Below are 13,833 nucleotides of genomic sequence, written 5' to 3'. Positions count from 1 at the left end.
CTACTGCAGACAGTTATGTATTAGTCATGTAACCTTCGTTCATCAGTTGGGTTTTACTTTACACACATAAACAAAACTGGAGTTCGGTATTTTCATGGCACAGCAGGAGCTGGTTGAGGTAAGTAGCATGTGGCATAAAAGCATCCTCGGCTACAACATGCAAAACAAGCCTGGATGGGGACAGCCAAAACCGAATTAAACATGGGAGTGTTTTTTTAAAAACCACACTATGTATACAATATGTTCATTTTTTGGGGGGGGGATTGGATGGAATGAGAAGCGTTGGCCGGGTGAGGCAAGTGTGCCTGCCAGGTCGGGACAAAGTAGTCAGGCTGGAACAAACCGCGGGAATGCACCAGTACAATGAAGACTAATGTGCTCCATCTCACCCCCCCAACACTGCCGAGCCCCCCAACTTCCGAACAGCTGAAAGGTCCCAAATGACTGTCACTCCGCTGATATATCTCCCCAACAACGGTGGGTTGTCTTTGTGGGTCAGTTTGGTGCCATCCTGAGGAACATTGAACTGTGAAAATAGTCAGACGCAGCTTTGCGTTTGTGCAGCAAAAAGTCAGTATTTTATTTTTTTTAATGTATTACTCTTGATCTTGAAAACAATTAAGGGGGAAAATACAAAATCTTTTGTTAGATTTGTTTTCCTTGAATGTAAAAAAAAATTATTTGAAACAATAATAATAATAATAATAATAATCAGGATCGATGAAGTTAAATTCATTTGACTCCATGGATCATGATTTTTATTTTATTTTACTCGACCCTCGGCACAATAAGAACATAAAAAACTCAGTTTGACCAACATTGAAAGTGCAAAGTTTTGATGGAAAGCATTGCATATGTGCAGTTAATGTTCAAGTCAAAGAATAGAAAATCTCTTTTGTCCCAATTAAAATCTATTCTTATATTTTGTGCAATCCTGACAAACAATTTTCAATGAAGATATAATAAATATATCTAAATAAATCTACAATCAAAGTAATGGACAGATTTATTTTGGGATTTCTTTTAATCTATTTTGTATATTATTATATTTTGAACAATCCTGATCAACAAATTTAGCCAAAAACACAGCCCTTTTTAAAGGGAAATTTTATTTTACTTTTTTTTCTTTTGATAAATGCAAAAAGGCTGCTTTCATATGAAAAAAAAAAAAAAAAAAAAAAACAATATATGGAGTAAAATAAATTGTACTGGACAGCAGGTCAGAGAGCTTTTTTTAGTATTTTGAAAAAAAAAAAAAGTTTTGTTTTTACAAATTAATCCTGATTCACTAATGTTGCCCAAAACCAAACTAGGTTTGACGTGTTTGTATTTATTTAATTTAAATGTAATTTATTGGCGGCAGTGGGCAGCACATCAACCTTAGTTCCGAGGTTTGGGATTCCAGTCTGGGCCAAAGTTATCAACTGTAGTTAATAAAAACGAACAGAATAACTCAAGGTAAAATTGAATAACCATTGTCGGAAAGGAAATAAAATAAAAACCGGTGGGGCGGGGGCGGTTACGAAAAGTCATACATCTTACAAAGCTTCATTCTTTTACCCTCAGATAATTGCCAAGCAGGTCTAGTGTTGGGCATTCCGACACCGGGACATCCCAGCCACCACAAAAGCGTACTAGTACAATAAACAAGCCAAAGGTGATTTACTAGCTGGCCCAGACACTGATTTCATGCAGATTTCCTTAGCAGAGGCCTCTGGCTGTGCATCACAATTGAACTTAGATTATGTTACATACATATCAAACCTCCCCGCGACAACACGATCTGCCACAGCTTTCTTTACGACCTATTAATAGGCCTCCTCTTTGCTGGCTAATGTGTCGCCACTCTGGTTGGGGGGGGGGGAATTGGGATCCATAGTCGGCAGATGTTGGCCATTTGTGGCCAAAAGGGGCTGCCGACGGGATGGACGAGAATTTGCCGATTTCCTTTCTGTTATCGGATGTGGATGACAAAATCGACAAAACACGACTTAAAAGCAGTTCAGCAAGTGGCCCGTAGAAAGCACAGGGGGAGGGTGAACGGGTTGCCAGCCGATCGCAGAGCACGCAGAGACGAACAACCTTTCGCACTCACGATCACATCTAGGAACAATTTTGAGTGTTCCATTAACCATTCAGCATCTTGCTCAAGGACACTTCGACATGGTGGCAATGGCTGGGGTAGCGAACCCCCAACTTCTTGGTTGGGAGACGATGACTCCACCACTGAGCATGCCGCCCACCCCATGTAGCGTCACCATCAAATGCTAGCAATGCAATTATAGACGAGCGGTATGGTATACTAAAATACAAATAACGCATGGATGCCAAGAAGGAGTCCCTGCGGGACCCCTTAAGAAAAACTAATCGTTACTGTTTTATATATTCATTTATTTTGTCTCTAAAATAGTCAACAAGTAACGAATTCCTGAGTGAAAAAAAAACAGTATATATTGATCTGACAAATCAGAGCAAGTACCCAGTTCATCGTGAATGGTGTTAGAATAATGCATAAAGCAAAACAAAAATTTGTCAGATTTGTCAAATTCCAAAATCACAATGGTCTAGTTTCCGAATTCTAAGATCACACTGGTGGCAGATTTCCTGAATCCAAATTCTCATCAGAGCAGATTTTCCTCATCCATTATGCATTTGTGCATTCAATTCCAGATACAATATCGGTATTGGAGTTTCTCCAATACCAAGATTGATACTGGGACCAGAAGTTTTTCTTCCCCAAATGATACCGCGTCAAACTTCTCAAATTCCAAGATCATGTTGTTGCGGATTTTCCGAATTCTACAAATCACATTGTTGCTGGATTTTCTTATTTAAAAGATGACATTGGTGCAAGATTTTCCTGCAGCCAAGCTCTCGTTGAATTTGTGCTGGAGTTTCCTCAATCCAGGTTCACACCTGTCCTGGATTTTTCCCAAAATCATGTTGTTTTCGGAGTTCCCTCATTCCAAGATTATGGTGTTGCCGGGAATTTATTATAAAATCCAAGAGAAACCACAAGAGGTGCTCTTCAATTATTCCGCCAATGCTCCCTTTTGCTGTTCAGCCGGTTGGTTCCTAATCGGACCTTAAAACTTCTTCTCAACATTCTGACTCTTGATGTGTTCCTTCATGGCTTTGGTCCCGTCCGTCACCCACCTGGGCAGGATGTCGTACGTCTTGTACGTGCGGTACTGGGAATCCATGATGTTGACACTGTCCTCAGTGGTCTTCTTGGTCACGTAGTTGAGGTACTCTTCAGAGACGCCGGTGGCCTTGAGCTCCTCCAGCCGATCCTGCTTCAGCTCCTCCAGCCACTTGTCCTTCTCCTTCCAGTTTTCTTTGGTGCGAGCGTAGTCGGTGTGCCATTTCTGGCGTCTGAGCAGGACCAGCTCCTCACGGTCCCTCACCTGGCGGGGGTTGCAAAATCCACAGAGTATATCCAAAATTCCTAGCTTACCCTCTCTTGAAAGTTACCCAAAAATGGTCACCCCGTTTGGAGTCCTACTCACCTGCTGCTTGATAAACTCCAGGTGCCTGCGGCCATCCTCCTGCCGGTTCTTGTTCTTCTCATCCTCCTGGTCTAGGGCAATCTTGGTGCACTTGAGCACCCTCTCAAACTCGGCCTTCTCTCGGGAGTGCTCCACCGCCTCGCAGTGCTTCTTCCAACTCATCTGCTTGTCCCGCTCAGCCTGGATCTTGCTGTGGAGGATCCAGCGGTCCAACTTCATGATCTGCGTGTCCTGGGCCAGCTGGGTCTTTTCCCGTAAGCGCTGGTATTCCTTGTAAGCTTCCTTCTCAGATTTCTTCTTGGTCTCCGCCTCCAGTTTCATAGAGCACAGATCCTTCTGCATGATCTGATTCCTCCGATGCTGGGCAGCGTTGATTATGTCCTGTTTCTTCTGAGCCTCCTCCTTCAGAGCCTCCAGTTCTCTCTCGATGGCATTGGGACCCCTGGCGTTGGCGAGGATCCTCTGGTGCTCCGGGATGCTCAGCACAACCGGATTTGCGTCTGACTCGTCGCGCGGCATCCTGATGTTGTACAGGAAGCCTTGGTGGCAGATCACAGTTTTCTTTTGCGGTTTCTTACATAATGGATCCATCGTGAATAGATCTCCGGGCCACCTGATTGGTGGAATCCTTGAATTTGAGGAAGCTAAAAATCTGACGGCGTCACCTCGGCTGAACCCTTGACTCCTGCTTCCTTTGTCACCATTTTACAAAGTCAAAGGAAAATATGAGTTGCCAGCATACAACGTGCCATCGTGAGAAGGTAGATCTTTAAAGGACAGGTGACATCATAGGCTGAGGTCGCAGTACACATCGCCATTACATCAGAACACGGCTTCATTACAAAGCGACAAGACCGCGCCAGCACGTGATATCACGTCTGACTCCTTGGTTGACTCAAGATGTTGACATCAGGCTGCAATCATATGGACCTGCGCGGTAACCAAGGAAACGACTACGGTAACCGAAATCGGAAATCAGCGTCGACTGTGTCCGTTTCGATTAAAGTTTGTGTTTGTTTCTCAGAAACAGCCATAATACAATTCCCGGGGTTATTTTCACCTATTCGGTCAAAACTGTGACAAAAACTAAAACATCCCAATACGCATTGTTGAAACTGAAATGTCAAATACATTATTCACCGTTTGCATCAATATTCATACTCGATTAGACTTCTTAGTATGGATTTTACTTAAAAATGACATCATTTAAAAGGAGGGCTCATTCAAGTGAGTATTATTTTCTTAATTCCAAGATCTTATCATTGATGGATTTAATATGATGGTGCGGACTTTCCTAATTCTATGTTGGTGTTGGTTTTATTTTTTTGGTACAAAACAAGTTAACCCTTTCATGCACCCCGTAACCCGATAACATGATCAGCTGTCCAGTGTAGGGTTACCATTGACAATCATTGGTTTGCCTCACATGTCAATCATAGCAGCCCCACCCACGAGTCATGATGTCACCCCGAAATGATTCCAAACTACCCAACAGTCCCACTGCGGGTGACCGGACACAAACATTTGCCTGGACTTACCCACTTTCCAACACCCCCGGCATTGCTCATGAACTCATTGGACAGTCTCATGTGTCAATCAAGGCAGCCATACCCCCTAGTCATGATGTCACTCTCAAAAGATTCCGCCTCTAACTGTCGCGATTGGGGTGACTTCTGACACGTACGGGCGCAGCTGATGACACCAGACAAGTCTTGTCAGTTTCTCAAAGTTTGTTCTTCTCAATTTCCTGAGCGGCATCAAAGTCAGGGAAGACTTGTGGAGTGCAAGGATTGTGAGGGTGCAGCAACAATTTCTGTGACATCATCCACGTCTCTGATGTCTTTGCGTCTTTGACAGGATAAGTCACCGTTGTTAGCCTCGAGAGTGTTTAGCGTGTGCATTGCGCAGCCTGAGAGGTGGCACACTTTTCGTTCTGAATTTGTGATTACGGAGTGGCGGTAAGAACAATGACGACCTCAAGCACAGATTCCGACTGCATTCTCAAGTGGAAGAACAGGAGGCTGGTGGAGAAACAAAGTGAATTTAACAATCTGTGGACAAGCGACATCCAGGCGCGGAATGAAAAACTCGAGTCGCTGGAAGCCGATCAACGGGCCCTTGAGAAGAAACTGGACGCGGTCAACAAGGAGAATGTGGAATTGCTCTCGCAGCAGAAAGTCTACGAAGCCAAAGTCTATCTGCTGATGCAGAAGAAGGGTATCCTGGAGAACCAGGTGAGAAACATGAAGACACTGGAAGCCAAGCTGAAGAAGAAGATCGCCGACCAGGAAGAGGCCAAGAAGAACTTGGAGAAAAAACTGGCGGCGCAGGCAGAGCATCACAAGGAAAACCTCAAGAAGACAGAGCTCAAGATCCAGAATCGTTTCCGCGATAAAGAACGGGCGCTGCAGGCGAAGATGGACGCACAACGCCTTGAGATGGAGAACACGGAGAAACACGTACAGGACATCAAAGACGAAAACAGCACGCTGAAGCAGGAACTCAAACGTGCCGCTCAACAATATGAAAAGGATTGCGAAGCCCACGAAAAAATGATGACCAAGATTGATTTTGACTACCAGGTCGACATTATGACGGCAAAAATGAAGAACAAGGTGCTGACGGACCGAGTGGAGACACTGTCAACCACCGCCGAGGACAAGATCAAAGAGAATGAAGCCCTGAAGGAAACGCTCAAAAGCAAGAACCTCGAAGCAGAGAAAAAGGGGACGGAACGCGGCGACATGTTGCTCCAGATCGAGGAGTTGATGGATAAGCTAAAAAGGGAGCAGAAGCGCACGGCCATGTTAACCGAGCGCGTGACGCGAATGGAGAAGGAGGTGGAGTCCATGTGGAACAAGTACGAAATCGAGCAGAAGGCTCACCTGTTCACCAAAAAACATTCGGGTTTGGTACTGCGGAAACACAGTGACCTGACCGATAGGATCAAGTTCCTGGACCACCGGATCAAGACTCAACAAGCCAGCATCCAGAAGCTGGAATCTCATCTGTCTGCCAAGTCTACCTTCATCCGGAACATCAGCCTGGACATTGAGACGTCCATGACGCTGGTCAACGACCCCAAGAAATTCATCAAGGAAATCACCCGCATCAAAGGAAAACTCTTCGCTGACAAGGACTCGCATTTGGCCGAGATGGTCTTCCAAGCCATAGAGACACAGAAGCAAAGGTTCGACCGCTACGAGACGACCATCCAAAACCTCCGAAAGCAGCTCAGGCATAAGGAGCTGCACATGCAGCACCACATCGAGAAGCTCGAGAAGCCCCGCAGCGAACTCATCAAGATTGTCAACGAACAACGACGGGAAATGGCCAAACTCAAGACCCAGATGAACCAAGCGAATCACACGCTGCGGGAAATCAATAGCTATCTTCCTCAGAAGGTCCAGTTGTGGGTCAAAGGTCGGCTCAGTGGGGCGGTAACGACCGTGACACCGATACACTAAAACTGGCAGCGGGCAACCACTTTGCAGTGCATGTTCAGCTTGTTTTTTCCATACCAAAGATGCTCGCACTTGCAAAAATGGAACAGCAAATGTTTCTGGATGACGTGATGGCAGTAGCTCAAATGGGTACTCAAGTTTCGGGAGGCACATTTTTGGGCGATTGCAAAAATGTTGGGGGGCATGTTGGGGCATCCCAAGTTGCTAGAGGGTACACATTTTGGCCGGGGAACGGGGGGTGGTACAGGACTTTGAGGTCGCTCAACATTGGTATCAACAAATTTTGGTCATTAAATCTTTGTAAAGAGTTCAAAATTTGGAGAAGGGATTCAAAATGTTTTTTTAAGTGGCAACATTTTAGAGGCCCCAAATTTTTAGGTTCACAAAACATTGGTGGCTCATAAAAACAGGGGGGGAGGAGATCACAAAACTGAACTTTGCAAAACGATGGGGTGTGCAAAATGTTGATGGTCAGGAAATCATTTTAGGGGACCACAAAACAGTTTTTGATTGGGCAAAATTATTGGTGTCACACATTTTGTTAAGGGGTCAAAAATGTTGATCTCTGAAACGTCACCAAGTTCTGAGTCTCAATAAATTTGAAGGGGTCACACATTTCATCGCAAATTTTGGGTAGAGTCCAACATGGTTTGGCCTCACCAATTAGCACACCACTCCCTTTCATCACAACCTCAACAGCAGAAAAAAAAATCAAAACCAATCAAATCAGGTCTGATTTAGCAGTTGACTTACCTTTCAAATCACACTGAGCTACTTCAGTAACACCCTCCCCGCTAACCAGCCCTCAGTTGTTTAGCGTAATTCTAGCCAGGTCTTGACAACTATCTACATCAGGTCGTGTTTCACTTTCCAATGTTGTACATTAGAAATGTACATGATAGTGATCCAGTTTCTGGTTTGCAACCACTCAGCCAGATTAACGTTAGCGAGATACCTCTATTTATATACTGTATGCACTGTAAAGCAAAATTGTCGCAATCACCTACCTGGATGTAAGACTTGATGCTTTGAGAAGAGAGGAGGCTGGAACGGATTAATGGCATTTCCATTCATTTCTGTGGGGAAAGTTGAATTGAGATATGACAGTGTTGAGTTCGGAGCATGGTCACGTCCAAATTAAACTTGTCTTGATTTTTGTATTGGAACCTTTCTTGTGCTGCCCTTTTAAAATACAAGTGTCAAAGGTTTTCAGAGGAAGGCAATAAACAGTCCTCTCCCTGGATGCTACTTTTAAGTGGAAACACTTTCTGCAGGTAGAACATGCAAAAGGTTTTTGGAAAGTTCTTTTTTTAAACACAGTCGGGGATTTCCTCCCATGTCCCGGTTAAAAGAGCAGACAAGACCGTGGGAGGGTTTTGGGCCGGACTTCAAATGAACAGAGCCTGGCGGGAGTAGGTTATCCTATCTGGTCTCACGAATTAAGCCTTCATAGTTTACATATTACTTATTATATGGAGCAGAAAATCGGAAATTGAAGGTTCATTTTTCAATAATTTTAAGCCAATTCTGGAATGACCCATAACGTAGCACAGCACAAATTCAACTTCACACGAAATTATTAGGTGGTTACTTGAGCTTCATATTCCAAGCTAGTAAGTTAGCCAGGATTCTTGGAACATTCTGGCCGTTTTAATGTTTTAAACAACCACCAGCAAACTTTTTTAACTTACCAGGATGTCTTAATACGGTGAACTGCAACGTCTTTGCTCAGGCTTGTGCCCCCCGTATCTTATGCCCATTCCTTCCCTTCGATTAAAATCAGGCACAAGGTTTTGTTTTTGTTTTTCCTCTACTTCAATCGAGCGAAAATGTGTCCATATAGCACGTCTTTTCATTGTCCCCGGCCAGCCCCTTGCAAAGCATCACCATGAACGCTTTCACTTTTACGCAGCTGTCATTTTGCAGTGACTCACAACACGACACCAATTGACCAAATAGCGCGAGAACTCGCCACCTAGCGTTAATTTGGTGGTGAATCGCGCGAGAAGTCTTCCCCCGGACGTTATTTCACCTGGAATCGCGCGAGAACTCTCCCCCAAACGTTATTTAACCTTGAATCGCGCGAGAACTCGGTCGAGAGAGCGGTGACCGACGCCAAGAAATAACATTAATTTTTGTTCCCCGTGAACTAAAATGACTTAAGCAAAGTCTGTATTTAGTGTACTGGATTTTTGTCTTATCTTTATTAGTCCACGAAAATGCATATTGATTTAGTCCCATTTGCTGTTTATTATTGGAGGTTTTTGTCTCCTGTATTCTCGTTTTTCATCTGCTGAAAAGTGTGTGTTGACATTTTGGTTTTGATGCTACATTGGATGCAACAAATGTCAGCCAATGACTGGCTTTGTTGTGTTTTGTCTTTGGATTTATTCATATTTCTAGATGATGACACCAACATACAACATAAAACTTTTTGGCCTTATTTGTCATGGTCATGGTTAACTTTTGACTGTCTTGTGCAGTTGACAGTAGATTTACGAGTATGTCTATGACCCTCTACTGTACGGTCACACTGGTTGATGCAACCATCTCCCCCCACCCCCTACCCTTTTGTCCGCTGCCCTGCTTTATGATGGAAACCGATACAAACATGGTGATAGGGTTTCGGGATAAATTATTCACGCTCCCACTCCTCTAGTGCTGCCGTTTTGGGGGCTGCGCAGAACACAATAAGACAATGATTGCCATATTGGAGGATTGCAGTTGTGTAGATTTACAGGCTGCAGGGGCGCCCGTCCCATCAACCTAATGTCTCCAGCATCTGCCGGGATATAGCCTTTAATTGAAAAGAATTTGTGGAGCGAAAGTGGGGGACGGGGGCGCTTGGTCCGAGTCGTCCCATGAGAGCCAAGTAATAAAAAGAAAATAACTCCTCTTCTTTTTAGTGCCTATGGAAGCCATAAAGAATAACAGGACATGGTGATATAACAGCATGGCGAGTGGGTGCGGGTCTTCCAGCCAAGTGGAGCATCTGCTAAGACGGTTGCCGATCGGATTAAACGTTCCGGCCACTTTGCCTGCGGGACAACCTGACGGCGACGCTTCATAAAGCATCTCTTTGTCAGATTTATTTAGACATGAAAGATGTGTTTCTACTTCAGTGTCACCCACTCGCTGTGTACCGTCCCCCCCCCACCCGTAAAACAAACGGGCCGGGCGGCAGACATCCTGGAGGCCGATAGAGGATAAGTGATGAGTCTAGCAGGACCGCGGGCAGAATAACAATGCTCACCTTTTAATGTGGTTGCACTCTACCTTTGGGAGTCTTCACAATGGACACGGGCATGAATGTGATGTGTCTGTGGGGGGCTCCGAAGCCTCTGGCTGCAAAATTTGGGGGCTCAGAAAAATTGAAAGGGTAGATAAACACCCAAATTTCCAAAGCAAAAAATACTATGTGCCAGTATGAGTCAAATCACATTTTTTTGTGGGACACAATTTTTTGGATGTACAAAATTTTTCAGCAAAATCTTTTGGAGGCATAATAGTTGGGCGGTCACATTTTGGGTTGAAAGGAACGATTTTGAAAAATTATTTTTTCCTTTTTCCCGAAAATTAATATGATTTTTTTGAAGGTCCTCCCTACAAACACAAGCAATAAATCAATCTATATTACCTTTGCGATTTGAAACTCCATTCTATTACATTGCTTTATTAATCTGAAATTGATTAATTGTTCGGGCCAAATTTTGGGGTCAGCAAAATGTCGGCGGTCACAAAATAATTTGTGAGGAGAGAAAATTTGGAGGGTGTCACATTTTTTTGTGGATCGTAAATCTGGAGCGGTGCAAAGAACAGGGGGACTCTGCACATCGGCTCCCTGAAAATGTGCAAAATGTTGCTCTGGAAGATCGGTTGAAAATTTATTAGGGGATGTGGTGAAACATTTTGGGGTGCCACTTAAACCGCATTTTGTGAATTTAATTAGTTGCGGTTGCAGCAAACAAGGTGAAGGATGCGGTCTACGGAGCAGTCTTGGTACGTGACAGCTTTGCTGCTTGCTCCCACCCGGTTCAACTACATTCTGCTGTTACAAAGAAGCAAAAAGCGCTGCGTTCGCACATTTCACACTTGAAAGTTGACAAGCACGTACACTGGATGAGGCCATCGGCCAAATTGTTTTTGGGACCCTCGGGAATCATCTCCACCTAACGCAAACAGATATAGATTCTCTACATCAACAAGAGAAAGGTGAAGCCTAAAAAGCAACATCAATGGCACATCAGAGCACATGACACAAAAACATGGGGGGGGGGGGGGGGGGGGGGAACAAAATATAGGATTTCTTTTTTTTTTCCTTCTTCTTTTTCTTTATCGGTGGTCACAGCATGGGTGTTGACTTGTCAGAGTGCAAAGCTGCTGTGACAGAATGCGACACAGGATCCGGAGGAGGGGGAGGGGGAGGGGGGGGGGTTAAGGGGAATCCCCCCTCCACCATAATACGGACAGCCTGAAAATAAATCCTCAAATTTAATGTCGGCCGTCACACAGCTGCCAATCGCAAATGACACAGCTGGTACAACCATGTCCGGTACACATCTTCCCTTCAGGTTGAGCTGTCAATAACTTTGGAATTCACAACACAATGGCACCCTGGTAACCGCTAACAATGGATTAGCGAGCAACACACCGATGCACTTTTTTTTTTTTTAAATCACCGAAGGCCGCAAAGAGCAACATGGCCAGACACGACCGAATTGGACGATTCAGCCGTTTGTGCGTCATAACTCAATGGACATTGTGCTCATGTATTGTTCTTTAATACCGCTTGTGTGTAAGATGTTTCCAGGTTAATACTGTAATGACTTTGACGATATCTTCTTTAGTTATTACTTTATTGTTTTATTGTTTATTGTTGTATATGTAATATTTGCTCCATGTACATCACTTGGTTGTTATAAAGTGCTCTGTAAATACAATTGAGTTGAGTTGAGCCGGTCGATGGCATTTTGCATTGGGTGTTAGCATTAAGCTAGCAGATTGGTTCTCTTTGTTATTCTCTTTGAGTTAAGTGTTCAAGTAAATTTCGGTTTTGCGGTAAGTGTTCATGTAAATTTCAACAGGCGCACCAACTGTCGCAGTGACTAGTGAATAATGAACAATTCTTTTGAAAAGAGCTTTTCAGCTATTTAGAGCCAAACACCGCTGAACTTTACAGGAAATCTAAACAAAACAAAGAGATTTGCATGTTGTGTAGTTCAAATAACCCAACGATTTTGTCTGCGCTCCAGCTAGCTTAATGCTAACAAAATGGACAACAGCATTCACAGGCTAATGCTTAGCATTGAGAGTCACAGGAATGCATCCCTTGAAGTAATCGATATGTAGGCAACATCAGTCCTCAATTATACTCACAAATATGCATTCTTTATCCTCTGCGAAAAACAAGCTTGATAACAGCAACTGTATTATGTCGCCACCTGGTGGCCAAAGCGCACACACCAGAAAGAGCAATACAATGAAGTGAATTGAAGCATTGAATCATGATGCGTAAACTGTTGAATTCTTTACATTCTATTCAATTATGTTGTCACGCTATGCTTCTAAAAAGTCAATTATCGAGTGCTATTTTTCTTAAAAAAAAAAAAAAAAAAAAAAACACTTTGCGTGGGATCTTAGATTTACCAGCCAGAACATAAATGGACAATCATTCCGATTGCACGACGACGTTGTCACTCCTGGGTGTAGCTGACTGCCTCTGATCTTAACCAGAGGGTTTTTTTTTTGGGGGTGTTTCGGGGAGGCCTCTGGTTCAATCACACTTAATCACACACACACACACACACACACACACACACACACACACACACACACACACACGCACGCACACACACGTCTCATCAAGGTCGTAAGCGCTGCTCAGACCTGACAGGTAATGGTCCTGTGGTTTGGACACCAATCAGTCTCTGAAAATGTTTACATTTCAAACATGCTGCACGTTTTTTTTTTTGTTTTTTTTTTGGACACTCGGGGCTACACTATGCCACCAGATTCTGCTTCTTTTTCATATAGCGCTGCATGATGTCATTATCAATCATCGCTGTTGTGCGTCGAACGCTCTCATGCTTGCAACGTTGACGTGTTTACGCTCACTATTTCCATCTGTTGTAGTCGGAACAATCAGCGGCAATGAGTGGGCAACGGTTGACCGGTCTGTGGGGGTGATGTGATGGTTCGTGGGGGGGGGTGGGGGGGTAACTTGGGTTTCGTGATTGGGAGGCTGGGCTTGATTATGCCGGACTGCAGGCATGGCGAGCAGGGGGGTGTTTTTAGGCATCGGGGATGGTTGCTTCTTTTCAAGGCCTCCTCAAGGCCTCACACTATGTTACGACGTTAGATTTTAGGTGGTCCCAAAAAAAAAAAAAAAACAGTCATTAGAATCATTTTCTCACAAGAATTTAGTGTATGTGTGTGGGGGGGGGGACTGGAAAATCCATCATATCTCACACACACAAAAAAAAAAAGTAAAAAGTAACAGTAAAGTCAAATATTGCCGCATTACTTTAACATGGTTGGAGCATATTTTTAGAAAAATAATTAGAGGGAAAAAGGGAGAAAAAAATGTTAAACCACTTTTTTGAGTTACTTGTCCAACTTTGTCCATATGCCACAAATGTGCAACAAAATTCAAAAACTGTTGATATCACCATTGTGGTCCATGTTTAACCCATATGCTCATTTTGGCTAATTAGATCTTATCCAAGTATCAGCAAACTTTTACACGTTCCAAAATGAAACCCTAAATAATCATTTAGATGTCGGAGGAAAACTATTACTACTGGGAAGTCAAGTTACACCCCCTGAGGACGAGCAGTGGTGGCTGGTAGTGGGCGGGTGGG

At 43.8% G+C, this 13,833-nt stretch overlaps 2 protein-coding genes across 2 annotated transcripts; one reads left to right on the top strand and one right to left on the bottom strand.

Moving 5' to 3' along the window:
• Positions 1-2,407: 2,407 nt before the first annotated feature.
• LOC109513671 (meiosis-specific nuclear structural protein 1-like) lies at positions 2,408-4,233 on the bottom strand. Its single transcript, XM_019866251.1, has 2 exons — positions 3,510-4,233; positions 2,408-3,407 (listed from the first exon to the last, which is right to left on the bottom strand). Exons 1-2 carry the CDS (start codon positions 4,098-4,100, stop codon positions 3,087-3,089), a joined length of 912 nt encoding a protein of 303 aa, XP_019721810.1. The 5' UTR covers positions 4,101-4,233; the 3' UTR covers positions 2,408-3,086.
• A 522-nt stretch (positions 4,234-4,755) lies between these two features.
• Positions 4,756-7,206, top strand: LOC109513670 (centromere-associated protein E-like). The gene has a single exon (XM_019866250.1). It carries the CDS (start codon positions 5,477-5,479, stop codon positions 6,974-6,976), a length of 1,500 nt encoding a protein of 499 aa, XP_019721809.1. The 5' UTR covers positions 4,756-5,476; the 3' UTR covers positions 6,977-7,206.
• Positions 7,207-13,833: the final 6,627 nt, after the last annotated feature.

Source organism: Hippocampus comes, unplaced genomic scaffold (assembly GCF_001891065.2).
Source record: "Hippocampus comes isolate QL1 unplaced genomic scaffold, H_comes_QL1_v1.1 scaffold3, whole genome shotgun sequence".
NCBI lineage: Eukaryota > Metazoa > Chordata > Actinopteri > Syngnathiformes > Syngnathidae > Hippocampus > Hippocampus comes.
Note: the sequence above shows the minus strand (reverse complement) of the source record. Positions and strands in the feature narration are given on the sequence as shown.